The sequence below is a fragment of the Molossus molossus genome, unplaced genomic scaffold, assembly GCF_014108415.1.
Source record: "Molossus molossus isolate mMolMol1 unplaced genomic scaffold, mMolMol1.p scaffold_m16_p_10, whole genome shotgun sequence".
Lineage (NCBI taxonomy): Eukaryota > Metazoa > Chordata > Mammalia > Chiroptera > Molossidae > Molossus > Molossus molossus.
Window position 1 is genome coordinate 36,065,882 of NW_023425345.1, and position 26,939 is coordinate 36,092,820.

A 26,939-nucleotide genomic window follows, 5' to 3' on the forward strand; every position below is an offset into this window, starting at 1 on the left:
TTATATTATCCTTTGTGTCTTGTTTGGTTCTATATCCCTGATCAGAAATTCTATCCCCATCTTACATTGTTCCTATGGGAAAACATGACCTATATTCCAGGAATAAATTATTGAAAAAAAAAAAAAAAGATTGTCTACTATTTATTGAGAAGTAAAATTGAATTTATTGTCTTGAACTACCTTCTAACTATATTACTATATTTCCATCAACCTTCTTACTAAAAATGAGATGGCTTGATTAAAATGACATCCATTTCAGTGACATTACATATTAGGCATGATACAGTTCTATGGTTAAAACCCAAGACAACATTTTCATGTAGTAAAAATCACGCTGGAAATCTTTTACATTTCCAAGAAAAATTATAGTAAACAACGGTGGTGTAAACTGCAGTGTCTCTTACTGAACTCGACACATGCTAGCTTTCCCCAGCACCAAAGCAGTTTTCTGTTTCTGCAAGTGGTATCAGAAGTAGTTAGGAACATTCAGAGACCATATTATATGAGAAATAGTGTGTGTGCGTGTGTGTATGCATGAGAGAGAGAGAGGGGGGGGGGAGAGGGAGAAGGATATGAAAGTTTTGAGTCAGAATATATAACTAAATTTGTACATGTTAAATGAACACATGGTGGGACTCACCATTCTAGATTAGCAGCATCATGAGTCCTCTGAGAAAACTATCTACAGGTAAGTAACTAAAAGCATGACACTATTACATTTGAACACTAGGGCTTATTATTAACAGACAGTTATCTGTTAACCTCCATTTTGTTTACCTCTCTGCAAAATGGTCCAAGAATAAGGGAACATTTCCACCTTACAAATAATTGTGAGAAAGGAAAATGATATATAAATGCCATTAAATAAATTACACATTTCTAGACACCTTTAGAAAGGAAAAAAACACAGTAGATAACAAGTGTTTAGAATATATTAAAAATCTTTCACTGGTTTTTACTGCATTATTATATATTATAAAAAATATCTAACAATAGAAAAAACACAAATTAATGGAATAGTTAAATGGATTATGTAATATCCATATGACTAGAAATATCTTCTTGAAATGAGATTTAAAAATAATTTTAATGGTATAAGAAAATTAAGTGATCCCAAATTTATAAAATGCGTGTTTATATTTGCCAAAGGACAATGTTAATTTCCATTACCAATAACTAAAAATGTAATGTAGAGGGTGGGAAGAAAACTACTGGGTTATATGATATACTTTATAACAGAGAAAAACATTTGAATCTTTTAAAACATCTCAAATACTGAGATGACTCCTGTGACAAGATAGAGAAATTAGTTGCAATTTAAACAAAATTTCAATTTTTAGAAACAAGATAAAAAATGAAACATAATAATAAATAGAAATAGATAATACTAAGCATTTAGAATATAGATTAGTGTTCTTTCCTCCCACTTGATTCTTTTTTCCAAAAAAGGGACTTTCTGCATTTGCTCAACACTATGAAAGACACAGAATCCAGAAACCACTCTCTGTGAACCAAAATGCAAACATTTCTGTGATCACGACAGCAACATTTTACAATTATTGCACTTCACGTATCAGGTACTTGGTAAATAGTAGACATTATTGCTCTGATATCTTTTTTCTTTTTAATTTTTTTTCTTTATTGATTTTTTATTTTTTAAGGGAGAGGAAGAGAGAGATGAGATAGAAACATCAATGAGAGAGAACATCGACTGGCCGCCTCCTGCATGCTCCCCACTGGGGATTTGGCCCACAACCTGGGCATGTGCCATGACAGGGAATCGAACCGGCGACCTTCTGGTGCATGGGTCGACACTCAACCATTGAACCACACCGGCCAGGCGCTATATCTTTATCACTCTCATGGTCCTTTTCATCTATCTTCACACTAATCTTCTGAACTGATCTCAACAACCCAGTGAGAATAGGCTTTTCTTTTTTATTGAAAAAAATGTTTATATTGGATTTATTGGGGTGACATTGGTTTTAATGTCTTCATCTCACCGATGAGAAGAAGACTGAAATTCAGAGGCTTGTTGATTTGCTTAAGGTCTAGAATTCTGATTCTCATCAAGGCTTAACAGTCAAGTAGATACTTTCTCTCATTTTTCCTGTTTCTGATAGTAATAATTTTAGCACTTACAGTTTCTCCTGTGACACAATGCAAACTTTTAAGTGTAAATTAAGTTAATAAATATATAAAACCCAAGGTATAAAACATGATTGATTTATGTTTTCATTTATTTCCCTCCCACCCCATTTCCTGGGAACTGGTAAACTATAGACCCTTTTGTAATGAGCTTGCTATGTTAAATATCAAGGTAAACGAGTGTTTGCTAAACCATTTTTATTAGCCAAACAATATTAAAATTATAAATTAAAACTCTTTTATAAATATCTATGTATAAAATTACAATTATTCTATTTAATTTGTTTCAAATCTAAGTTTATTTTCTTTAGTTAAAAAGCCCTGGACTGGCAGATCATAATGTATCAACCGGAGGCTGTGTAAGCGGATGTTTCATGTTGTGAAGGCTATTACAGTGCCTACAGATTCATACAGTCAGTAAGAAATATATCTCTTGTCCTGGCTGGTATTTCTCAGTGGTTAGAGCACCGGCCCGCACATCGAAGGTTCGATTCCTAGTTAAGGGCACTGTGTGGGAGACAACCAATCAACGTGTCTCGCTCACATTCATGGCCCTCTCTCTCCCCTCCCTCCATCCCTCCCTTCCACTCTCTCTAAAAAAATCAATGAAAAAAAAAATCCTTTGGTGAGGATTAACAAATGAAAGAGAGAGAGAGAGAGAGAGAGAGAGAGAGAGAGAATCTCCATGTATATTCCTTCTCACCAAGAGATTAAAGTATAAAACTTGTCCCTAATATGAGCAGTCATTTCTTACAGTGGAACTATTCTCATCAAACTAGGCAGAAGTTACGTTTTTATCCTGTCCCCTGAAGGGAAAAAGAAAAATACTCAAAATGTTTTTGGTTTCCCCAGTAGACATTAAACTGTTACTTCTTATCTCTTTATAAACTATTCTTGAAGCTTCTGGATGGCAAGAACCTCCTCCTCCACCTCTTGGTGTTCTCAGTACCTATTATTATATAACAGAGGCCCAATAAATGTTTGTTAGTTTTGGCCCAACTCTATTTAGCTATTATTTCACTTTATAAAACTTAGATTTTTCTCTCTTGGATTAATGTCTTATTGAGGACCAGTTAACCAGTTTATAAATATTTTTTTTTCTTCAAATAATTTGTTTCACTATTCAGTGTATTCTTAAAGAGAAAATAATAAGCTGAACACAGCAATAGGTTTATAAAAATTCAGATAAATCCATGAAGATTCCTTAATTAGCCTGGGTGGCAATATGCAAAAGTAGCTGATTTCCAAAGCACTGAAAGTATGAGTTCAGTTCATGTGAACAATTTCTGAATGTTTAAATGCCAGGTATTAAGGCAGGAAAAACAAAAAAAACAAAAACAAAACAAAAAACGAAGCTGAGAGGGAGTGAGGAGGGTGGGATTATATCTATGAATGTGACAACCTCTGCCCTCATGAAACTTATAGAATATATTTGGTACTTTACAGAATTCTGTGCTGATGTTTTTGTATGTGTAGTACACTTTCTTTTATTGACAGTGATTGGTAATTTGTTTGAATGAATGTTATAGTTAACTAGGAGCTGTTATATATGTAATTTTTGAAGGATTATAACAAAGATCAGAAACATAAAATTGGTCATACTAGCTCAGCTTTATAATTCTCGAAAGTTTGGTTGACTAGTTAATTTATTCATTTTCAATAAATATTTGCCATCTGCGAGGCACTGTAAATGTTTAATATAAAAATAATCTTTCCCTCATTCATTCACTCATTCATTAGCTGATTTATTTAAGAAATATTTGTGGATCCCTGGCCGGTGTGGCTCAGTTGCCTGGGCATCATCCCATGCACCAAAAGGATGCTACTTCAACCTCCAATCTGGGCATACGCCCGGGTTGTCGCTCAATCCCTAGTAGGTGTGCAGAAGGCAGTCAATTGATGTTTCGCTTTCACGTCAATGTCTCTCTCTCTCTCTCCCTCTTCTGTCTCTCTCTAAAAGTCAGTAAAAAATCTTTTTTAAAAGAAATATTTGTTGAGTACCAATGATGTTCCAAACATTGAATGGTCAAGCATTATCCTTAAGAACTGTGTAATATAGTAGAGGAGATAAGGCTGATGTACAGATATCAGAATATAGGACATTATGCTAGAAACCCAGTAAAAGATATAAAAATATATATATATATAAAAAGTGCTTCAGCCCTGGCCAGTTTGGCTCAGCGGTTAGAGTGTCGGCCTGCGGTCCGGAGAGACCCGGGTTCGGTTCCCGCTAAGGGCACGTACTTCGGTTGCAGTTTGTCCCCGGCCCTGGTTGGTCGTGTGGGTGGCAGCCACTCGATGTGTCCCTTCACGTCGATGTTTCTCACTCTCTCTCCCTCCCATTCTATCTGTACAAAAAATGGAAAAACATCCTCGGGTGAGGATAAAAAAAAAAAAAAGTGCTTCAGGTATTCATCAGACACATTAGCAATATTTATGTGTTCACCTGGCCATTTGTTCTTTCATCAGCCTTTTCTCAGAATGTCTTCGTGGCTCCCATGCAAAAGTTGTCTAGTCCCTTTAAAATTTTCTCTTGGGTACACTTGCTGTTATTTGGAATAGTACTTTGGCTTACTTATTCTAAATTTACCTAACTTAAGTTTTGAAATGTACTCCCTTCTTCTAATACTTTAAAATTTAGTGAAAAAAATATTAATCTCATCTATACCTTTCACAAGTTTATAGGTTTTGCTCACATAAAAAGAGCCCAATCTCATAGTTTCTCACACAGCAACCTTTTTTCCTTGGTCATTTTATGAAAGGTAGTCAGTTCTGAAAAATTCCACTGAATATAATTTAATCTTTCTTAGATGATTTAGAAGTCACTTTAGGATGTTAACAGTGGCTCAAAGTCATTTTTGTCAACAGCCACTGGTATAGGATACAGAAGGCATTAAAATGGGATTGGATTGAATTGATTGCAGAATTGGGTCATGCCCCAAATACCTTTGTAAATATATCAAGTTTTACTTGTCATTTTTTTTTTCTTTCTCTCAAAATTAAGAATGTGCAAATTAAACTCTGGTTAATACCAATTCACAATAAATCAGAATGTATTGTGTACACATGAATTAAAGCACATAGTTAACTTTTATATTTAGTATACTTTTAATTAATCTGTAACAGTACAAAGCAAAGTACTTACATTAGCTGCACCAAGAAGTATTAGCGTGGGCCCCAGACCTATTGTATATATTGACCTGAGCATTACTGACACCAGAAATGGCCGAATGCCCACAGGCTTGGAGAAGAAAAACAGCATCGATGTGCAGACTGCAACAGCTATCCAAAGAAGAACCGAGAACAACGGGGAAAGTATACCTGTGAAATGTGAAATGTGAAAAAAAATGAGGTTATTTTTACTGAGAACGAACCTAGAAAATGTTAAAACCTTTGCCACTCTATTTTCCGTGACACGTCAAGCCACAGACACTAAATTTCAAAATACCCCACTCTGCACACTGTGTATTTAGAGGAAATGTCTTTGAACACGTTACTCATTACATTTCTTACTAGGAAATTTGTGATTAATCTCAGGCTGCTTACGTACTCATTAGTTATGCTCCTTCCATTAACTCTGAGAGTTCTTCATCTTTGTCTCCTGCAGGCGTTATATATGCTAAATACTTTTGATAGACGAATCCCACTTGGGAACCTTAATTCAAAAGTCATGATTAATGGACATTAAATGTACAGCTAAATCATGTGAAAGCTGGTATTTTTCCATTGAACTCATACTTTGTCATGTCCTATTACTATCAAGTTTCTATATTATAGATTCCTCTAAAGACTTCAAAATGTAGAATATCTAGTCTTTAATAAAATAGACACGTTTTAACTGTTAAAACACATGTGTATGTATGTAGGTATATGAATGTATATGAATATGTATGAGTATGTATTTGAAGGCGAATTCAAGTTCTTAAAAAAATGTTGAGCTATTTAAATAATCAAAAACAACAGTTCCAAAAGTTTTAAAGATGAATTCTATTACAAACAAAATTTCTTTCAAAATTGCCCCAAAAGGGATTTTAAATATATTTCCTTTAAAAATAAGTACAATTCATTGACGTTTGCACTGACATGTGGGTTCAAGGAATCCCCCTTCAGAAATCATGTGGTGACAGATTTGCAGAAGTATATCAAGGGGTGACATTCTTGGGCTGAAACCTCTCGCGTGTGGACAGGCTGATGAAGTCAGAGGGGAAACAACAAAAGGGAGATTTTCTACTCGTTGCTTCTTCTGGCCACACCTCTTTTTGTTATTTATAAAATTAACCTCTGCATGCAAAACCCCACAAAGGCTGTGGTATGCAGAGCTGTTGTATTATCGTCAAAACCATGGGATCATCGGGACTCCTGCAAGGGATTCTGTGTAAGCCTTTAGTTCATGGTGAAGGCTACAAGATCAAAAGTAGGTAGGACGGTCCTGTTAGACACGAAAAACACAAAACCAAAAGTCGGATAGCAAATAGCATTGGTTTAGGCATGTATATTTTTGCAGTGTTTCTTCTTATCATGTTATCTCTTAAAGCAAAGAAAGTTGAGAGAAGAGATTTGATCTGCCCCTTCACCAAATTCATGATCTGATAAGATTACTTGGGAGTCAAAGAAAGAAAAGGGGTAAATTGCCCTGGAAATTACCTCCAATTCCTGTCCTCTGGCAACACTAACAAAATGTGTGCCCAGTTCATGTTTATTATGATATTGGCTTGGAAGACTCTGTGTCTACAAAACACAGCCTGACCACCAACTACCCTGACTTCACAGATCTCAAAGAGCCACGGGGAAAATAATGCCCTTCAACTTTCTATTATGCTTATCAGGATGCCATCAAAACATAAGCTCTGCAAGGTGAGGACCATTTCTGGATCTACCACAGTGGTTGGCGTGCAGTTATAAATAAGTATTTGTTGATTAAATGAATAAGCCAAAATAACCTGTGAGCTTGTTTTAAGTAACTAAATCTCCAGTTATAAATTCCCCAAGCTGTGAGCTTCACTGAAAATGCCAACATCTTTATATGTTTAACATCTTTTAGCCAGTCATTGGACTCCAGTGTCATTTATAAACAGTGACTTGGTGTGATATTCTTATTTTTAAAGTCTCAGCTTCAACACTGATAGTTATAGTGTACATTGTCATTAATGCCTGACAAGCTAACCACATTTTGACTACTCTTCTTAGACAGCATTTGGCTTGCTGAAATTTCCTTTTGATTAAACAAGAAACTATAACCACGCACTTAAAACTGGGCATCTGATCTCTTTGGAGAAAGAACTCACATAGGATCTAGCATGGTACCTTGAACATACTTAAATACTGGATGTGTATTTGGGAATGAATAAATAGGGTTAAAAGCCATATAAAATGAATATCAATTTACAGTACTGTCAATTGATAATTGACAATAATTTATAATCATATTTTGTAAAAATACTCATATTGGTTTCTAGCTAAACATTTAATGCTAAAAAAAATAAATAAATCAAAATTCTCTGACAAATGCTAGTGAAGACAGCACCGATTGTCAAAACCAATTTTTACCCAGTGAGGGTGGAAAGGGGGACTGTCTTCTCCACCTAATAACATAACTGTATCCGTTTTCTATAATGAGCATGTATTGCTTTTACAGTGAAAAAATTCAGAATTTATTCTATACATTTTTAAATCTTAGAAAGTATGAAGTTTGTCCTCTGAAAAGAGAATTCAAATAGCAAAATTAGAGACCTCAATTCAATTCACATAATGGGAATCTGTTTACCTCACACTGACTCGTTTACAGTTTGCTGGGTAGAACATGCAGCTTCTTACTTCCCAGTGTCTCTCTGATCCTCTGCCTCCCACAAAGGCTCCTAAGACTTTTCTGTTTTCTCCACCTCAGTGCAACTGAAGTAGACATGCATCCAAAGTCCACAGGTGGTCTTGACTATTGTTCTTCACTCCTTCCTTCATTCCTTACCTAGACCAGGAGCTCCTTGAAGACAAGGACCGCTTTACCAACCTTTATACCTTGATGGCCTAGCACAGTGCCTGCCACATAGCCACACTTCAGCAAATGGTTATTAAGTTGAATGCATCAAAATCACCTTGAAAAACTTATTTTAACACAAAGACCTTGAGGGGGGAAAAACGAACTACACCCAACATTTGAACATGATTTTATAAAAAAATCACATGCTATCTGCATATTAAGAAATTCCCTCAACAGCAATTTATTCTGCTACCCAGTCTACCTTTGCCGAACTGGGCAGGGATGGTTGGCATGACAACATTCACTTCCTGAGCAGACAGCTAAGAGATTCCTTGGCATCTACAGCAGCCAGCCCCTGCTTCCGCCACACCCAGCTTAGCCTCCTATCTCAACTTCAGCAAAGCTTTCCTTTTTAGAGAACCGTATGTTAAACGAACAAACCAATGAACCAAATTAAAAAATAATCCAAACCCAAACCTACAGCCACACAAATAAGGCCTTGATTCCTGAATAAATAAAAACAGAGCTCCTCAGAGCCTGGCAATGCATTAGGTGGGAGGGTGGAGTGCCCTGTACGATGATCCTCTGAGAATCACCTTCTCCTTAAGTATCTCCCTTTCATTACTGCCCTGTGAAGGGGGACACCACTCTCCCAGTTAATATTCTAACCCAGCGTGAAACAGACCACTGGCACAAGCAATTCCCAGTTGCTCACACGCGATCAGTCTGGGAAACATGCTTGGAGAGCATCCACTGCCTGCTCCCTCTGCCACGTCTTCTGCCCTCACCTCCTCATTGGCCACAGTGACTCAGGAGGAATCTGTGTGAGGGTCTGGGGTTGAGGAAGGTGGCCCATTTCATTTGTTTTAGGCTCAGGATGCACTAGGCAATTTCATGATCAACTTCTATTTCCAGAATCCAGGGACCTCAGGGTGGGACAAATTACTCATATTCATTTATTTTTCTAAACATTCATTTCAAAACTCTTTCAGACTTATGTAACAGTTGCAAATACGATACAAAATTCCCTTATACCTTTCACCTAGATTCCCCAAATTGTCAACACCTTGCATAATTTCATTACAATGACCAATATCAGACAATTAATAAAATATTAATTTTATCTAATCTATAGGCTTTATTCAAAGTTCATCAATTGCCCAATTAATGTTCTTTTCCTGGACCAGGATCACACATTGCATTTAGTTGTTATGTCTTTTTAGTTTCTTTTAATTTAGTGTGTGTGTTACATGTTGTTGAGTCAACTCCAGCTCCTGGCAACATTATGAATGAGGTGTACACAATGTGCTCTGCTCTTGGGGGCTCTTGCCAATGGCTTCTTTTATGGAGTCAACCCATCTTCCTCTTTCCTGCTGCCTTCTATTTTTCCCAGCATTACTGTCTTTTCCAGAGAACCCTGTCTTCTCATGAGTTGCCCAAAGTAGGGCAGTTTCAGATTTGTCACATTTTGCCTCAAGCAATGTTTCAGGCTTAATTTGCTGTAGGATCCACTGGTTTGTCTTTCTGGTGGCCCTGGGTGTCTATAGAGCTCTCCTCCGACATCATATTTGAATAAACCCACTTTTTTCCTGTCAGCCTTCTTCACTGTCCAACTTTTGCATCCATACATAGTAATTGAAAATTTCAATATTCCTTTGTCTTTCATAAGTTTGAAGACTACTGGTCAATTATTCTGTAAAATGTTCCTTATTTGGGGTTGTCTGAAATGTTTTCAGTTTGTGCATGTTTAGCAAATGATGCCACGTCCTTATCAGGGCATCATGTCAAGAAGCACCCAATGCCACTGTATCTCATAGCTGATGACATTAACATTGATCACTTAAAGTGACTTCTCCACTTTAAAGTTACTAACTTTTCTTTAATAGTTAATATGTTGTGAGAAAATGCTTTAAGACTATGTCAATATACTGTTTACCATTATACTTTTCATCTAACACTTATTAATTTTAGAATCAATCAATGACTGTGTTGTTTAACAAACAGTGATAGTCTGTTTCCATTATTCCTTCTACATTTATTAATTGGAATACCATTGTAAGGCATATTTTTTTCTTCCTACGATCAACATGGACTCCTGGATTTTTATTTTATTCTAAGGGTTATTATGTATTGCTGTCAATATTGTTTTTCTCTCAAAATTTTCAGATTTGGCCACCGGGAGACCTTTCAAGTTGGATACTGTGTTCTTTGACATGTTCCCATCATTTCATTCAATATTTTTAGCCCTTTTTGGTAAGGAATCTTAATGATCAGCTAATTCATCTTTAGGTTGCCTCCAGGTGCTCCTGACAAGTAGTCACCGAGCACATAACTGACACGGCTTCAGAGAACGTGAATATCAAGCACAGAAGTTTCCTTCTCCAGCCCATTCCGACGACCAAGTGCACTCATCAGTCTCAACATTGTCTCCTCAGCCTTTCTAGACACTCAGCTAATCCTGACCAAAAATGTAACCTTCTGCATTGAGTTATAATTAAATAACTCCTCTGGAACTATAATGAGGTTACCCAAACACCACCTTGGGATTCCATATTGCCAAAACAGCACCTCATGCCTTCCCTCCAGCTCATCCCCACCCCCAGATACCTAAGCCTGGACCTCCATCTTATGACTCTTCTTAGCTTCTGTTCAGTCCCGTTTGAAGAGTCAAGTCTGATGACAAAGCACCGTGGTCTCCAGTCTTGCTTTGGTTAGTCCTCTTGCTTTCTAAACTCTACTGTATATGTGGTTTCAAGTTCCCGTTCAAGGACCAGTTGTATCAGCAATAACTTGGGAGCATGTGCAAAAATCTTATTTCTGGACTTCACTCTCCTGTTATTGGGCAAATACTACTAAGCTTCAGATTCTTTATTCACAAGGGTGAAGTGCTTATTTGCAGGATTATTGGGATGATTACATGAAATGATGTCTGTGAAGTGCTTAGCATTTTGCCTAACCCATTAGCTACTATTGTGATCAGTATTACTATACTATTAGTCAGGTAACTATTAAAAATGAATCAGGGCCCTGGCCAGTTTGGCTCAGCGGGTAGAGCATTAGCCCATGGACCAGAGAGTCCTGGGTTCGGTTTCTACTAAGGGCACGTACCTTGGTTGCAGTTCGTCCCCAGTCCCTGTTGGGGTTGTATGGGTGACAGCCAGTCGATGTGTCTCTCTCATATCGATGTTTCTCTCTCTCTCTCTTCCTCCCTCTCTCCCTCCCGCCGCTCTATCTGAAGATAAATGCAAAAATGTCCTCGGGTGAAGATAAAAACATTTTTTTTAAATGTATCAGGCATTCTACTTTCTTCTGAATGAGTAAAGAGTAGACATCTAGAGGGGTCGCACTGCCCATCACCATTATATTTCACATTCAATAGGTGGCAGCAGAGGCTACATACATTGGCTCTGGTGGTCAGGTAAGAAATATCGTGAAATGGAATTTAGGAAAAATTATGTCATGTACGAAGATCTGTTATTTTCCTGTTATGCTTCCAACCCAATCAAAAAAATTCTCGAACAGTTCTGGATTGGAACCAAAAAGTGAACCTTCCACTCTGCAATCTGCCATTTTTTTAGCCTCTCTGGGCCTCCATCTCTTTAGCTGTCAAATGAGAGTTTGATATTAGATACTTTCCAGAATTGCTTCCATATCTAAGACTTTATGCTTCTCCAATTTCCTCTTAACACTCTGTGTGCAGATGATACTAATTTATCGTTCCAAGCCCGACTTCTCTCCTTATAAGAGTCACATTCTTCTGTGCCAAGAGGGCTATCAGCACTAAATGAGACTAAACACAGTGAAGAGAAAGCTGTTTCTACTTCCTATTGTACTTATACCTTCCCCACAATAGACGACCAGATATTTGCTATGTTTTTCATTGCCATTTAACTCACACATCCATTCCATTGCCAGATATTCTTCTTTTAGCACAGGCATGACTTCCAAAAGGTCAAACTTTATTCATGATCATTATACCTAAATGTTAGGACTTGGATATGTTATCTTAATGGACCATTAAAAGAGCAAATTACTCCTGGGATCCTATTTCCCTTCCTGATTCACTTCCAGTTCAACTACAATAGATTTAAATACCTGTTGCTCATCATACCATCCCTTTCATTGGGCTTCCTTTTGTAGTACAAGCATTTATTTTGTAACAACATCAACAACAACTAAGTTTTATCGAATGCTTATCAGGCACTATTCTAAATGCTTTACTCATAACACCTCATTAAATTCTCATAAGAATCTTACAGATGAGATATGAATGCACCTTGTGGTTATTATTTGCTGATATCTTCTATCTTTTGCTCCAAGCCATTCTTTCCACACACATTCCAAAGTTATTTACCTGACTGTATCACAAGACAGTAACAAAGTTTCCCATTCTCTTTGCCAGACTTAAAACTTAACTTCTAGCACCCCCTTTAAAACATTTCTCCTATACTTCCCATTTCACTTAAAATGAGATCTTTTATTTTTGCTTTTGTAAACCTCATGTATTATTAATTTAATAACATTAATTTCATAGTCAATCATTCACATAGAGAAGTCTTAGTCTAGAAACAAAAGCTAACCTTTTACTCAGGGATCTGAGGTATTCTCTATGATTATATTCTGTCTTATACGATAAAAAAAAAAAATTTTCAGATTTCATGAATGCTCATTATAGAAACCCTAGACAAGACAGAAGCAAAATGAAGAGAATAAAATATAAATTCCACTATTTAAATTAACCACAATGAATATTTTGGCATAAACCCTTAATTTTCCCATATATTTATATATTGAGATGATATAGTATAAAAATGATAGAAATAATAGGTAGAAATATTTTTAGTGCTTTATCAATATATAATATATCTCTAGTAGCTCTTCTGTATATGAGCTTTTTGCAAAATAACATTTTTATTGACCATAGTTTTCTGCCTACTCCACTTACCATAATTCTCTACTTCCAATGAATATAGAATAATCTATTTAACAGGAATGAAACCATTATTACTTTGAAGCTCTAAATAGTTAAGAAGTGCATTGAGTATTATTTTAGAACATTAAAATATGTATCACTTGAAGAAAGACAAGCACTTGCCTTCATCTCCATCGTCCCCAAAGGGGTAGAACAGAGCAACAGCTAAATTGATGAACACGGCCAAGTTGAAGGAAATGCTCCCCCAGAGAGAGATGTGTCTCGAGAACCAGAACAACGCGGGGTTACCTATCAAGGAAGACGTGCGATGCGTCAGATCAGAAAAATAAATTTTGGTTTCAACACATAAGCCCTACTCAAATAACATGTTACTAAATGCATTTTTGTAAACTAGTATGAAACATATTTAAACAAACACTTAATATGCCTTATTTTAGAAAGCTTATAATCAATACCATAAAGGAGTTTTCTATTTGACTCCTTCTTTATCCTTTAGCCAATTTACAACTAAACCATTGTAGAAGGGCACATGATTTTGCCGTTGTTAAGGGAGGGCAGGAAAGGTGATTCTGTAATAATTCTCTCTAATATATCTGAAGAGCAGTTTAGGAAAAAGACAGTTTAGCAGCTGCTCTTTATTATTATTATTATTATCATTATTATTTTTGTTGTTGTTGTTGTTGTTAATCCTCAACCAAGGATATTTTTCCATTGAGTTTTCAGATAGAGTGGGAGGAAGGGAGGGAGAGAGAAACATCAGTTTGAGAGAGAAACATCCATCAGTTACCGCCCACACAACTCTGACTGGGGGTCTAACCTGCAACTGAGATACATGCCCTTGACCGGGAATTGAACCTGTAACCCTTTGGTCCATAGACCTAAGCTCTAACTGCTGAGCCAAACCAGTTAGGGCAATGAGGCCCTTTTTAATGGAACGGTATACAATTGAGTAAAATTGATACGTTTGTTCCACTCCAATGCCTTAAAGTCAAATAAAACACCCCAAACCAGATATATCTCTGATGAAAATTCCTATGACACAGACATTTACCTGAAACTCTGAATCTTAATAGCATGACATAGTAGCACTTCCTGGAACTAGTGATTTATATTATTTAAGTTTTAAACATTCATGCTTGGGAAGAACTTGTTAGTTTTGCAACAGGAAAAGAAAGGGAAAGATATAATAAGAACTACCCACAAGTGACAAAGGCTTTGCTTAGTATTTTCAGAAAAGGAACTCTGTGCTCGTCATCAGAATGAAAATAGCAAATGCATCTATTGACCATAATTTACATTAACCAAAAAGTTCTTTCTACCACTCCTAAGTAATTGAACAGACATGTAATATATATAAATTTGACCATATGACTTCTTCAGGTTTTGTCCATTTTCTAACTTAACACGCAATTAATTGAGTGGGAAACGTACATCAATTTTCAAATAAAAATTATAAACTTTTCAAATTATTTTCTGTGAATTCCAATCTCTGGGGTCTGTTGCTTATTTATAAACTGTACTACCCTTTAGTACACAGTGTATTCTTCTCTTCTCTGAAGCATTTCAACACTGAAATAGGTTATGATTAGCCATGGCATTGAGTAGACTCATTTATCATAAATTGTAAACATCTACATCTCCATCCTTCCTGAATTAGCAGTCCCTCATTTTTAAAATCAGAATATTAAGATAAAATTAGAAGATGTTGATACATGCATTGGTACTAAATCCATCAAACGCATTAGATCCTGCCTATAACCTCACAATAAGGTACTTCCAAATTTTAAAAGTAAAATGTACATTGGAAGTAATTTTAAGGGTTTTTTTTTTGATAAATGACAAAATATTTCTATATATAAAAAAAGCATGGATCCCACAAACACTAGTTTATTATTCAATTTACCTTTTGCTAAGGATAAGAATGTATGTTTGTCAAATGTCACAAATAAAAATGTTGAGAATTCATATGTATTCTGGACACCCCAAACTTTCTCTGAATCCCTAAGATTCTACATGGTAAAATGCCACGAGAGAGTAATTTACTTGTTTTTCATGTTCTGCTAGGAAAGACGGACAGTGGGTGCCACCAAACTAACCCTCAAAGACGCTGTGTCTCAGGCTCCACTCAAAGTCCAAAGCCACAATCATTGAAATTCCTAGAAAACTAGAATGATGAAGCAATGTTGGATCATATGCCTGCTTGTCTGGAAAACTTCCCCAAAAGACAGAAAAGACCTAGTCATGCATTTCCTCCCATCAATTTTTGTTAAAAGTTCCACTTCTCTGGGAAAATTAAATTTTATTTTAAGCTTTCTAGTTTTTTAAATTTTAAAAGTAAGTATTTCCAAATAGACTGGAGGCCTAAGAAATAAGCCATGGGAACTGTATTACGCTCACTTTTAACTTTAAAAGTGTAGCGTTTCTAGCTGAATACAAGTGTCACAACATTTTTAAGTTTGATTTGGCGATGAACAGCTACGTGGAAAGAAAGAATGACTTTCAGAAAACATGGAACGACCCGCTCCACCATAGATGGTAAGACGAGAGAGGACGAGCGAGCTGGCGCCTGGTCTCTCCATCCAGTCAGAGGGTCAACAGTCAGCGCCCACCCAGGGCCTTCACTCCTGCAGCTGTCCAACAGTGGAAACATACGCCCGCAACCTTGTATCTCACAGTATTTATACAACTATGGCAGAGGCACTAAAACATAATCTAATAAGCCAGAGGTTTGTTTGCAGGAAGCCAAGGTGTCTCAGCTCTGGCGGTAGACTGAGCTTACGTTCCAAAGCCTGTAAGTGATTTCAGTAACATCAGATGGCAAGGAATTAAAAACCAATTTAAATGGATAGTGTCACATGTCCCAAAGTAGCAGTGTATCTACCATTCTGTCCCAAACTCACCGCTTCAGTTTATTGTACTTACTCCGGATTTTCTTCTGCCACTTCATTTCATTGTAGAGGTCTTCTGTCTGCTGGAAAAAGTCGTTCACTTTACTTCCCTGCTCGTCTCTTTCAGTCGTATTGAACACGCGGCACTTGGACTCCCGCGTAAGGTATTCACATATATTGGGGACAGGAAAAACTATCTGCTCCATCGTCCTATCGTGCCGAACAATCTGAAAACATAATTTACATGTGCTTTAAGCCTTTAGTCCGCTCAGTCTTAGTGTATTTTTTTGTTGTTTTTAGCACAAGATTATTAAAGATATTTTATGAATTTAGTTAACGAAGAAAGAATGCCAGCTTGAGGTATCCAAGATAGTCCTATACTGTACTGTTTTACATTTTTCTCTTTAAGAGAAATTAACTGACTAAAAGATCATAAAAGCTACACTTTGTTATAAATAACAAAAGCCCAAACTTTTACTCTTTCTGGATTAACGTTAACTTTACTTTTATTTTCATGAAGCACAGGAAAGAATGAAGAAGGTGTTCATTAGCAAGTGATTGGCTAGTCACCTCCTACCCTGTCCGTGGTATAGCTGCTTCTTGTTCTGCACCTGTTCTTACTAAAAAGGGTTGTTGGGAAACAAATGGCATGCCTCAACATGAGAAAGGTGCTTGACTTCCTAGTCATGGCGAAACATCATTTCTGTAGGTATAATACCCATTCTAGACTATACCTATATATAACTATTCATTATTTGAACTTTTCTTATTTGGTATTTGTGGCAACTTAATGTTAGATGACAAAAACAAGCTGAATATTTCCATACGGTTTTACCATATGACAAGAGTCTAGGTAGATAAAATCTCAACGTTCATATTTACATACTCTGCCCAACCATCAGCAATGAGTCAGGTCTGGTCTAAGCCAGAAGAGTCGTCTATTTCCCTTGGCCCCTGATGGTGGCTGGTGAGCGTGTGACCTAGTTCTGGACAGTGGGGCACAGGAGAAGTATGGGGGTGGGCAGGCAGCTTTCGGGAAAGGTTTTGTTTCTCGAAAAGGCAGAGCCTTTGAGACCAACAAAATAATAACAACAAAAAACCAAATACCTAACACAAAAGTACTTTTTTGCCTGTATCCTCTTTGCTGCTGCTCAGGACAAAAGGTAGTGTGAGGGAATGATGCTTGAACTTTGGCAGCCACTTGACCACCAGGAGGTGAGGCATCACCAGCGTAATAAAGACCAGCACAAAGATGAGAGAGGCCTGCACGTTTGAAGACATTACTGAATCACTGAGTCAATGACAGAACTACTGGCATCTCCAGACTTCCCATGAAGTGGGGAAATAAAATATTTTTATTGTTTAGACAACAGACAGACTAGCATTCTGTTATTTGTAACTGAAGCTATCCTAAATGATCCGTGATAAATGCAAATTACATACTTGAATACTACCACAAAATAAACAAGATGAAATTTAGTACTGGTAAGTAAAAATTCCTGAACATAGGTTTAAAAAAATCAATTTCACAAAAGAAGATTGGACTTATTTGGTAGGATAGGCAACTATGTGGGGAGGGGGCGGGAAGGTTCCCATGATCCAACAATGTCAACGTTTACAAAAAGTCTCAGAGTGCCTTTAAGAAACAGTGTCTTCATTATTATTAGCCAAGCTATTCAGCCCCTTTATGATAGGTTATGTTTGATTCTGGCTGTTGTCACGTTTTACGAGGGGCATGGACAAACTGGAGCGATTACTGAAGGAAAGCGGAATGTGTTAACTGTCAAAAGCTAAAGATAGATAATTTTTTTCAATAAATTTATTCGACAAATACTTATTCAGTCCTTAGCTGAGGAGCTCTGGGAAATTCAAAGTGAAAAACAACATACGCCCCGATCTATGAGCCTGTAATCCAGTAATCATGACGGTTCTTCAAATGTGAGAGCCTAGCTATCAGGTTGACAGAGGCAGACGCTCTGAACAGAGTGAGCGTTAAAGTGGGCTAGTGCGCACTCTTCGTCGAAAGCCTTTCTTCTAACTATTAGAGTTCCAAAGTGGATCCGTCCCCTCCTGGAGTAGTGAGATCTTTATCGCAGGAAGAAGTGAAAGCAAGAACAGATTTATTATAGAGCAATTCCTCCCTGGATGGGTGAGCAGACCATGAAATCCACAAGGTCCTTCGTATTTCCCAGGATCTTTGAGTCTATAACCTATAGACAAACCATTATTTTCAACAATACTCATTACGGTGGTTATATTCCAGGTACAGTGTTCGGCTTTGGAAATACAAAGTTGATCAAGACCAGTGACGAATAAGAAGCAACATGACATGTTCAGCTGACAGCGGGGTCCCACCGCTGCAGGAGCAGTGAGATGACAGAGACGAGGGTGTGGAGAAGGGAGGGGTGGCCTCTCTGAGCAGGTCCCGTGAGGTGGGCTTTGAATGGACGTGAGAATTGGTAGAGAACAAATGCTCAGCAGATATTTACTGAATTTATGTATTTACAGATCAATCTTTCCCCACTGCTGGGAAACCAATATAAGTCCAAGTTCAGCAACAGCCCCCATCTCTCACACACAGGTGTGAACCCAATCCCCACCTCTGGCTTACCCACTACACCTGCTGTTCCTGGCCTCTCCTAATCGCCTAGCTTTGTACTTTGGCTTCTGGGACCGTCCTCAGAACCTTGGTTTGATGATCTGGTTGTATCACTTTCTCCAGCTCCTCACTTTTCCAGCCTCTGGTTTCTAAGCACCTGATGCAGTAAAGTCATGTTTGCTGCTGGTCCAGCTCCATGACGTCAAGTCTCCCACAAATGCCTCACTACTATTAATGTCTATAAATATTAGCAAGGGATCTATTTTGTGACACAAAGTAATAATGCTCATTATTCCAGAGGTTTGACAATCGTAAACAATAAAGCACAGTGAGTATATACCTCGTCATGTGCTCTGCTGAAAACTGAAATCTATCTGCCAAAGTGAATGAATGTTTTAATGTAAATTACCAGTGACAAGCATCAACTACTCTACTCACTTCTGCCTGATTAGCTCTGCCAACTAGTGTCAAAATGATAACATAGCTAGTAAATGACAGCCAGATGGGTCTCACCACACATAATGCTATGTCTATGTTGACCCACACCCTCCTGAACTGCCACCGGCCATTAAATAATGTCTCATTTATGGGGGGGGGGGGTGTAGGGAGAGGGTCTGTTTTTGTCAATGAAAATGAAATCTGTTAAACCATTCCAAGTTTCTGCTATCAATATGAAAACTTTATTAGTGCCTTCTCTGTTTCTTACACTTTTGAATACTTCCTAACAGAGATCTCTATTTTAATAAGCCTTCTATAGTTTTTAAAAAGAAACTTTTCTTAAATGATAGTTTCTATTATAACATTTTCTCTAAAAATTCACTGCTCTGCAATGACTGCTTCCAAAACCAAACTAATGGGACATAAATGACATTATTAATTACAAAAGAAAATGAAAATGTAGTATTGGTAAAAAAACAAAACAAAACAGAAAGACAACTTTGAAAAATGTGCACCTTGAATAGTTATAGATCACTCCTCACATCTCATCTTTTAGCATATAGTTTTACAGTTTATATTAATTTTGCTTCATTGTTCTAGGAAACAATGATGAAAATGGTCTGAAACAGAAAGTAAATATATCTTTTCACAGTTGGTACCTTTCAAGAAATAATAAATAGTTACCTCGATCTGTGCGGTGTGGTTGGCATAGTACTTTAAGGCTTCATCTCCATCATCTGGATCTGATCCTGGTTTGAGCATCTGCTGTAATAATTTGTTGTGACGGGCCAACTAGAGGGGAAAAAGGGTGAGGGTTTAGATCTTTTTTTACCCCTTTCCTGGAGACAAACTTTGAAATTACTTTGTCCACTTGTACACATAGCGTCACAATTCCGGGGTTCATGGCAATTAATTACATTTCAAGAAAGCATTTCTACTTGAAAAACATTAAAAAAAATGAAATCACAAGGATAAGCTAATACTACATCAATCTTATATTTTTACTTGGGAAAATATATGTTCTTAACATGAGAAAACTATGTCTTGTCCAGGGTAGGTGCTCAATTTATATTTGTTGATTAAATTTATATCATCCGTGAACATAAAAGTGTGCCACAAAAAATGAAGTCCCAATGATATATAATTTATATTTCCTATGATACATTTAAACCACATGCACATGTAAAACAACTTGGTCCACAGTGCAATCATCCAGTGTGAACAGTACCGATAAATGGCAGCTTCCTGTATACACGGGTACCTGTATTTCAGAAGAGTTTCTCTTATGGCATCTCATCAAATTTGTACCGAATGCCTATGCATCTGCCTATTCATATAATTGAAACTGGATATTAAAAAAAAACAGAAATCTCACCATAAATTATAAACCACTGTTACTGGAAGTAATCCTTCTCATTTGAACATCTGGCATTTGTTGGCTAATTCTCTCACTTTGTAGATAACGAATACATATTGCCTTCACTGTCAATTTTATGGTTATCTTAAACAATTCCTGAAACCTTGAAATGTCTTTAACCTTTTAGATATTCTATTTATGCCTCAAGTTCCCCAAGGGCTTCTAACAAAGAAGCTCCGGGTAATCCTTTTATTCATAACACAGCTCCTGTCGCTTACTCAGTACCAGATGCTATCCTAAATTCCTCTGTCCATGATCTCATTTGATCCTACTAAGAAATCCCAGGTAGGCACTCCTTTTTACTTTTTAATCTTCACTTAAGGCTATGTTTTTTATTGGTTTGAAAGAGAGAGAAAGGGAGAGAGAGAGAGAAACATCAACTTGAGAGAGAGAGACATCAATCAGTTGCCTCCCATATGAGCCCTGACCAGGAATCAAACCCACAACCTTCTGGTGTATGGGACAGTGCTCCAATCCACTAAACCACTGGGCCAGGGCTGGGTAGGCACTCTTATTTTCCCCATTTTACAGACGGGGAAACCAAAGCACGGAGCACTGGAAGTACTTGTCTGTCACAGCACAGGTAGAAAATCACAGAGCCAGTATTGAACTCAGGCTGTATAGTTCCAGAATCAGTATTTTACCAACATTACAGACTAATAAATACATTTTTGTATTATTCGTGGGATGTTCATTCAAATTGTGATTATAAAGAATGGAGATAAATGTTAAACAATAACCCAGATCCTACATAACCAAATACACATTATCTTTGTGATAATTTGATAAATTAAATATTCATTCTGTTAATACTGCTCTAGAGCAAATCATTTTTGAAACTATTATTTTAGAATTGACTTTTAGGAGTATGTATAAATCACTCCAGAAAACTGTTTCCTGTTTTATATTTACAATTTATTTTTGACTAAATGTGAATTATACAGATTTTTATTACAAACTGTGATAATTTAACTAGTGACTTGTAGGTTCTTAGAAAACTCTAAGGGCGTTTCAAAATAAAATGACTGTGGTCAATGAAAAGCATTAGCATATGTGTTAAGAAGTGCTGGTTCTTGAAGGTAAAACTGGCCTAATTCGTTTGCAGACTGAATCTGCGCCTTGAGAGAAAGAGAGGAGTTACAGGTAATTTCAAATTGTTAACCTGAGCAACTGAAAGTTTAGAAATACCACTTACGAAGAAAAAAATGCAGGAGGAGCATACTCAGGGGGAGAAAGTCGAGACTTTGGTTTGGGACCCATGAAGCTACAGGCATCACCCAGGAGACGAGCAGCAGGCTGCTGTCAGGTTTGTCAGGAGTTCTAGGCAGAGGTCACGGCTGGGTCGGCAGCACATGTGATATTTACAACCACGAGCCGTCATGAGATCACCTACCAGTGAGCTCAGGCAGAGAAGAGACCCAGAGATCGCCAGTCCAGGCTAGGAAGATGGAGAGGCATCCTCGAGGAGAAATGAGAAAGTTGGGCCAGTGAGGTAGATACAAAACCAGTGAAAACAGGTGTCCTGGCAACCAGAGGAAGAAAAAGCTTCAAGATGGAGGAGTGAGCCCCTGTGGCCGATGCTGCTGAGGTCGAATCCAATGAGGAGTGAGAAGTGGTCACTGCGGTTAGCAGCTTGGAGTCACTGGTAACCTGGACAGGAGCAGTTTCAGGGAGTGAGGGACATCAAAGCCTATGAAGTAAGTTTAAATAAGAATGGCCCGGCCGGTGTGGCTCAGCGGCTGAGCGTCGACCCACGCACCAAGAGGTCACCGGTTCAATTCCCGGTCAGGGCACATGCCCAGGTTGATTCCCAGTGGGGGGCATGCAGGAGGCGGCCAATCGAAGTTCTCTCTCATCGATGTTTCTATCTCTCTCTCCCTCTCCCTTCCTCTCTCTAAAAATTCATAAAAATAAAAATAAAAAATGGGAGAAGAGGCATTAAAAAACAATGAGAACAGGTAACTCTTGAAAAGTAGTACTGAGAGCCAAGAAATAGGTGGTAGCTGGACAAATGAATAAGGAAGAGGGAGGGATTTGTTTGATTTTTTTTAAAGATGAGTATTATAATATCATGTTTGCTTGATTTTTGAGAAAGATGAAACATTTGCTAGAGCAACATCTTGAGGAGGTGAGAATGGAATGACCTAGGAAGGGTTTGCTTGGACACAGTTCGCTCAGCGAGGGCTGGCACACGGGGCGAGGCCAGTGGATGAGGCCAGCAAGCCTGCCTCTGTTCTTTTCCAGAGAGGTTCAGCTGTCTGGTCCCTTCCACGCAAAGAATTTAAATGGGCCCATGGAATCTAAGCTGCATAAGGAAGGAAATGAAGCCAGGAAGGGCAATGAAAGGGTAGAATGAACAAACTGTGGCTTCTAATGTCATTTAATACATGTCTTGGAGTTGAGGTGCTAGAAGAATTAGAAGAAGTGCTACTGAGGAAGGGTTAGTGAGAATCCGATACTTGAAACGGAGCTTATTGACAAAGTGTAGGGAGCAATGATTGATTAGCAGCAACCAGGTTTTAGGTGTACCCATATGCTATCATCAAATTGCTTCTCACGCTTCCACCACTATCCTGGTCAGAGGCACCCAGAATCCTGCAGTAGCCTTTTACCTGGTTTCCTCCCTCCATCCTAGTCCTCCAGTGTCTAGCCTTAACACCGGAACCAGAGTGTCCTTCTGATCAGATCATGCCTCTTGCCTCTGCTGCTTATCACCCTCTGAAGGCTGCCACCTCATGTAGAGTTAGAGCCGAGTCTTCCTTCACCAGGGACAATACGGACCACAGAATCTTGCCCGCTCTCTCTCTGAACTCCTCTCCGAGTACCCTCCCCACGTCCCAGCCACACTGGGCCCCGACGGTTCCTTCAACCTGAGAGGCATGTTTCCACCTCAAGAATTCTGCAGTAGCTGTTCCCTTGGCCTGGATTCTCTTCCTCCAGGTACCCGCATGGCTTGCCTCTTCACCTTCTTCAGGGCCCCTTTCAAATATCATCTTATCAGTAAGCACCCACCTCCACTAATACATCAAACACCGTTTCCTGCTTTATCTCCCCCCACAGCTTATTATGATGTAACATACCATATTTTAAAATCGATCTCTTCACTATCTCTCCCTATAAGAAAGTAAGCTTGCTTATCTGAGAACATAGATTTGCATGTGTGTTGTCCACTGCTATATTTCCAAGGCTTAGATCAGTGTCTGGCACATAGTAGGTGCTCAATATGTACTTGTTTTATACATTGAAAGTAAAATTGGAACTCTTAAATCTTAAATAAAGGATAGCTTTCTGAAGTGAGACATTAATTCTTATAATTTCTTATAAATTTATTAAAAAGCTTTTGCTTCTTTAAAGTCAATTGATAGTGTCAAAATATACTATAATTATTTCAAGAAACCAATAATGCTATTTTATGTGGCATAATTAATAGTGAAAATCTATACACATAATTTTCATTGAGTATATTATGCTTCACAGAAACATATCATGTCTTCTCTCTTTCCTATAGTCTTAGTGAGATAAGTCTACATTTTTCTTGTCTTATTGTAGATAAACAGCACTCTAAAAGACACTTTAAATGCCTAGGATTTCCTTCACATGTTCAAGCATTTAAAAGAACATTTCTTTCATGATTATACAAATAACCTATACATAGTTTTGAAATTTTGAAATATATAATAATAAAACAAAATAGAAATAATTGCATCATTTTTTCTACCTAGATATTTTTTACAGTATATCCTTTGAAACTGAGAACCTTCCCTAAGTAGACTAGTTTTGTTTTCATTGTTCTGTATTCAGAGAGTGCCCTGTACATATCTACACAGTAAAATTTCTCATTCTGTAACTTAGCAACTATTATTTCTGTCCAGTGGGCTATGGCATCATGGAAAAGGGCCTGGTATTACACACCTCTGTATTCTCAGAGCCAAAAACAGAACTTGATATATCAAATACAGTCAATACATATTTACAGAATTAATGAAGAAATGGGTTAATTCATGACATTCATTAAGCATTTGAGTGGGCAAGGACTCATATCAGTGAACTATCTCTTTCCTCCTTGATAAAAGAGAAAGGCCAGAGAAATCTAATTAGACATCAGTTAATGGTAGACTTCTAGTGTTTGCAGAAATAAAATATCTGAATATGTTTTTCTTGTTTCATAGTTGTTCATGTACTTATATCCCTTCTGCTAGATTTCAAGTTATTTGGAGAGGGAGGGACTGAATACCCAATAAATGTTTCATTGAACCCTATAAGAAGCAAGGATAACATTCCTATCATAGAGATAAAACATAAAAGAAGTGAATAATATCTTAATGATTCTGAAATGTGTCAAAATGACTGGTATCAATATAGTGCTCTCTTGGTCCAAATTCACATTTTACTAAAAGCACAGTACCAATTCTCAGAGATCAATATGCCAAACAGTTTTAAACACATTTAGTCCCCTATATATGCAATTCTATTAAAAATATTATGTAGAATGACCAGCATGCCTACCAAAGACATCCGTTTTTTCTTAGTGACAGGTTCTGTTTACTATTTCCTGCCATGTACCTTTTTGTATGACTAAATAAAGAAAACAACCCCAGGATCCGAAGAAGCAATAGCATCACTTACTATTTACTATTAAGTGCTTTGGAAACCAGTGGTGAAAATATGTGGTAGATTCTAGACAAGAATAGCACATCTGTGGAGAGCCATCCCAGTAAGAAATCTAATTTAAATCCTACTTAAAAACTGAAAGACAGCTAATGAAGATATTCAAGGACAGCCTTCTATGATATCCAACTCTACCTGACAGACACCCTCACAACAGTTGGCTGGAAAAACCAACCAACAAGCAATACTAGTAATAATCAGAGTGTGAACATGGGCAGCGGCACTGAATGCTAAAAGGGAACATTGTCCTAGGTAAGAAATCTCCGGGTCCTACAAATATTTGTAACCCACAACAATCTTTATTAGGCAAAGTGGTAGCAATTGTTTCATTTACTTTTTATTTTTTTATCCTCATCCGAGGACATTTTTGCATTTATCTTCAGATACAGCGGGAGGGAGAAAGGAAGGAAGAGACAGAGAGAAACATTGACATGAGAGAGACACATCGAGTGCTTGCCACCCACACGACCCCAGCTGGGGCTGGGGACACACTGCAACCGAGGTACATACCCTTAGTGGGAACCGAACCCAGGACTCTCTGGTCCATGGGCCAATGCTCTAACCGCTGAGCAAAACTGGCCAGGGTGCAATTGCTTTATATATTGGGTGTCATGGTACCTACTTAAAAGCAGGGCCAAGATAATTTTACCAATAAGTAACTCTTATTAGCTCGTTAATACCAATAGAAAAACTAGTCCTGATGTAACACATGTGCAGATAAGCTTTAGTTCATACACTCTTCTCCAGACTGCTCTGTTTCAATCAGGAAGAGCGTGTGGTATGAGAGCACCGTGCAATTATTAACCGCAACCTGCGAGGCCATTATTCTGCCTTCAGGCTCCAGCTAACTTTGTGATCTTTGGAAACGCAGCTGCCCTGTCAGTTTCACCAATTAATACAAGTGGAACTCACACGAAAAATTTCACAGATGAGAAGTGCCAAAGAATAATTATTGTTGAATATCATTCAAGTGCAATTGCTTGATTTTTTTACTCCATCCTTGCGTGGACCAAAATGGAAATGAACATTAAAATCCTAACGACGAGAAGATAACTGTGAAATAGATGTTACTAAAAGTGAAAAGCCTGAGTTTGTCATCTTTATTCCCCAGTATTGGTTCTAAAAAACTGCATGATGTTAATCAAAGACCCTGCTGTAGTTTATATGTGTACTTACAAGTGTGTATGCCTCTCATGTACATATACATATATTTATTCCTAGTGTTGCATATGTATTTAAATTATGTATGTATTAAAATATGTATTAAAAATATGTATGGTTAATGATAAGATGCATGATTTTCCTTTTTTTTAAACACATAATGAAAGAATCCCTAGCCTTTATTAGCTGGCTTTCCTTGTGGGTGAAATGTGTTCATTTTTTTATGACTAACGACCCATCGAGCGCTCTTCACTGATATGTGTGCATTTATCTGCGCATGTATTATGTCCAAAGAGAGGGTGGCCCTGCTGACACTGTGATGTAGGACTTCTAGCCCCCAGAACTGTGAGAGACTGTTTGCTGTTTTAAGGTATCAAGTTTGTGGTAGTATGCTATGGAAGCCCTAGGAAGTTGTCTTAGTCTGTTTGGGTTACTGTAACAAAAAATACCGCAAACTGGGTGGCTTATAAATCACAGAAGTGTATTTCTCACATTTCTGGAGGCTGGGAAGTTCACGATCAAGGCACCAGCACATTTGGTGTCTGGGGAGGACTCCTTCCTCCTGGGTGGATGTCTTCTCAATATAAGCTCAGTGGCAGAAAGCCCCTTTCATAAGGGCAAAAACCCCATTCAGAGGGTTCCCCCATCACAACCTAATCAACTCCCAAAAGCCCCACCTGCAAACACCAGCACATTGGGATTCATTCGTATTG

At 37.7% G+C, this 26,939-nt stretch overlaps 1 protein-coding gene across 2 annotated transcripts in view; it reads right to left on the reverse strand.

The window, feature by feature from the left end:
• ITPR2 (inositol 1,4,5-trisphosphate receptor type 2) overlaps window positions 1–26,939 on the reverse strand; it is a 470,721-nt gene that overhangs the window by 76,777 nt on the left and 367,005 nt on the right. For both annotated transcript variants that reach the window (XM_036251040.1, XM_036251039.1), the window contains exons 46-49: window positions 19,665–19,772; window positions 15,978–16,170; window positions 13,218–13,343; window positions 5,294–5,469 (exon numbers count right to left, since the gene is read on the reverse strand). In XM_036251040.1, coding sequence (XP_036106933.1) covers window positions 5,294–5,469; window positions 13,218–13,343; window positions 15,978–16,170; window positions 19,665–19,772 — 603 coding nt within the window. The remainder of the gene's footprint in view (window positions 1–5,293; window positions 5,470–13,217; window positions 13,344–15,977; window positions 16,171–19,664; window positions 19,773–26,939) is intronic.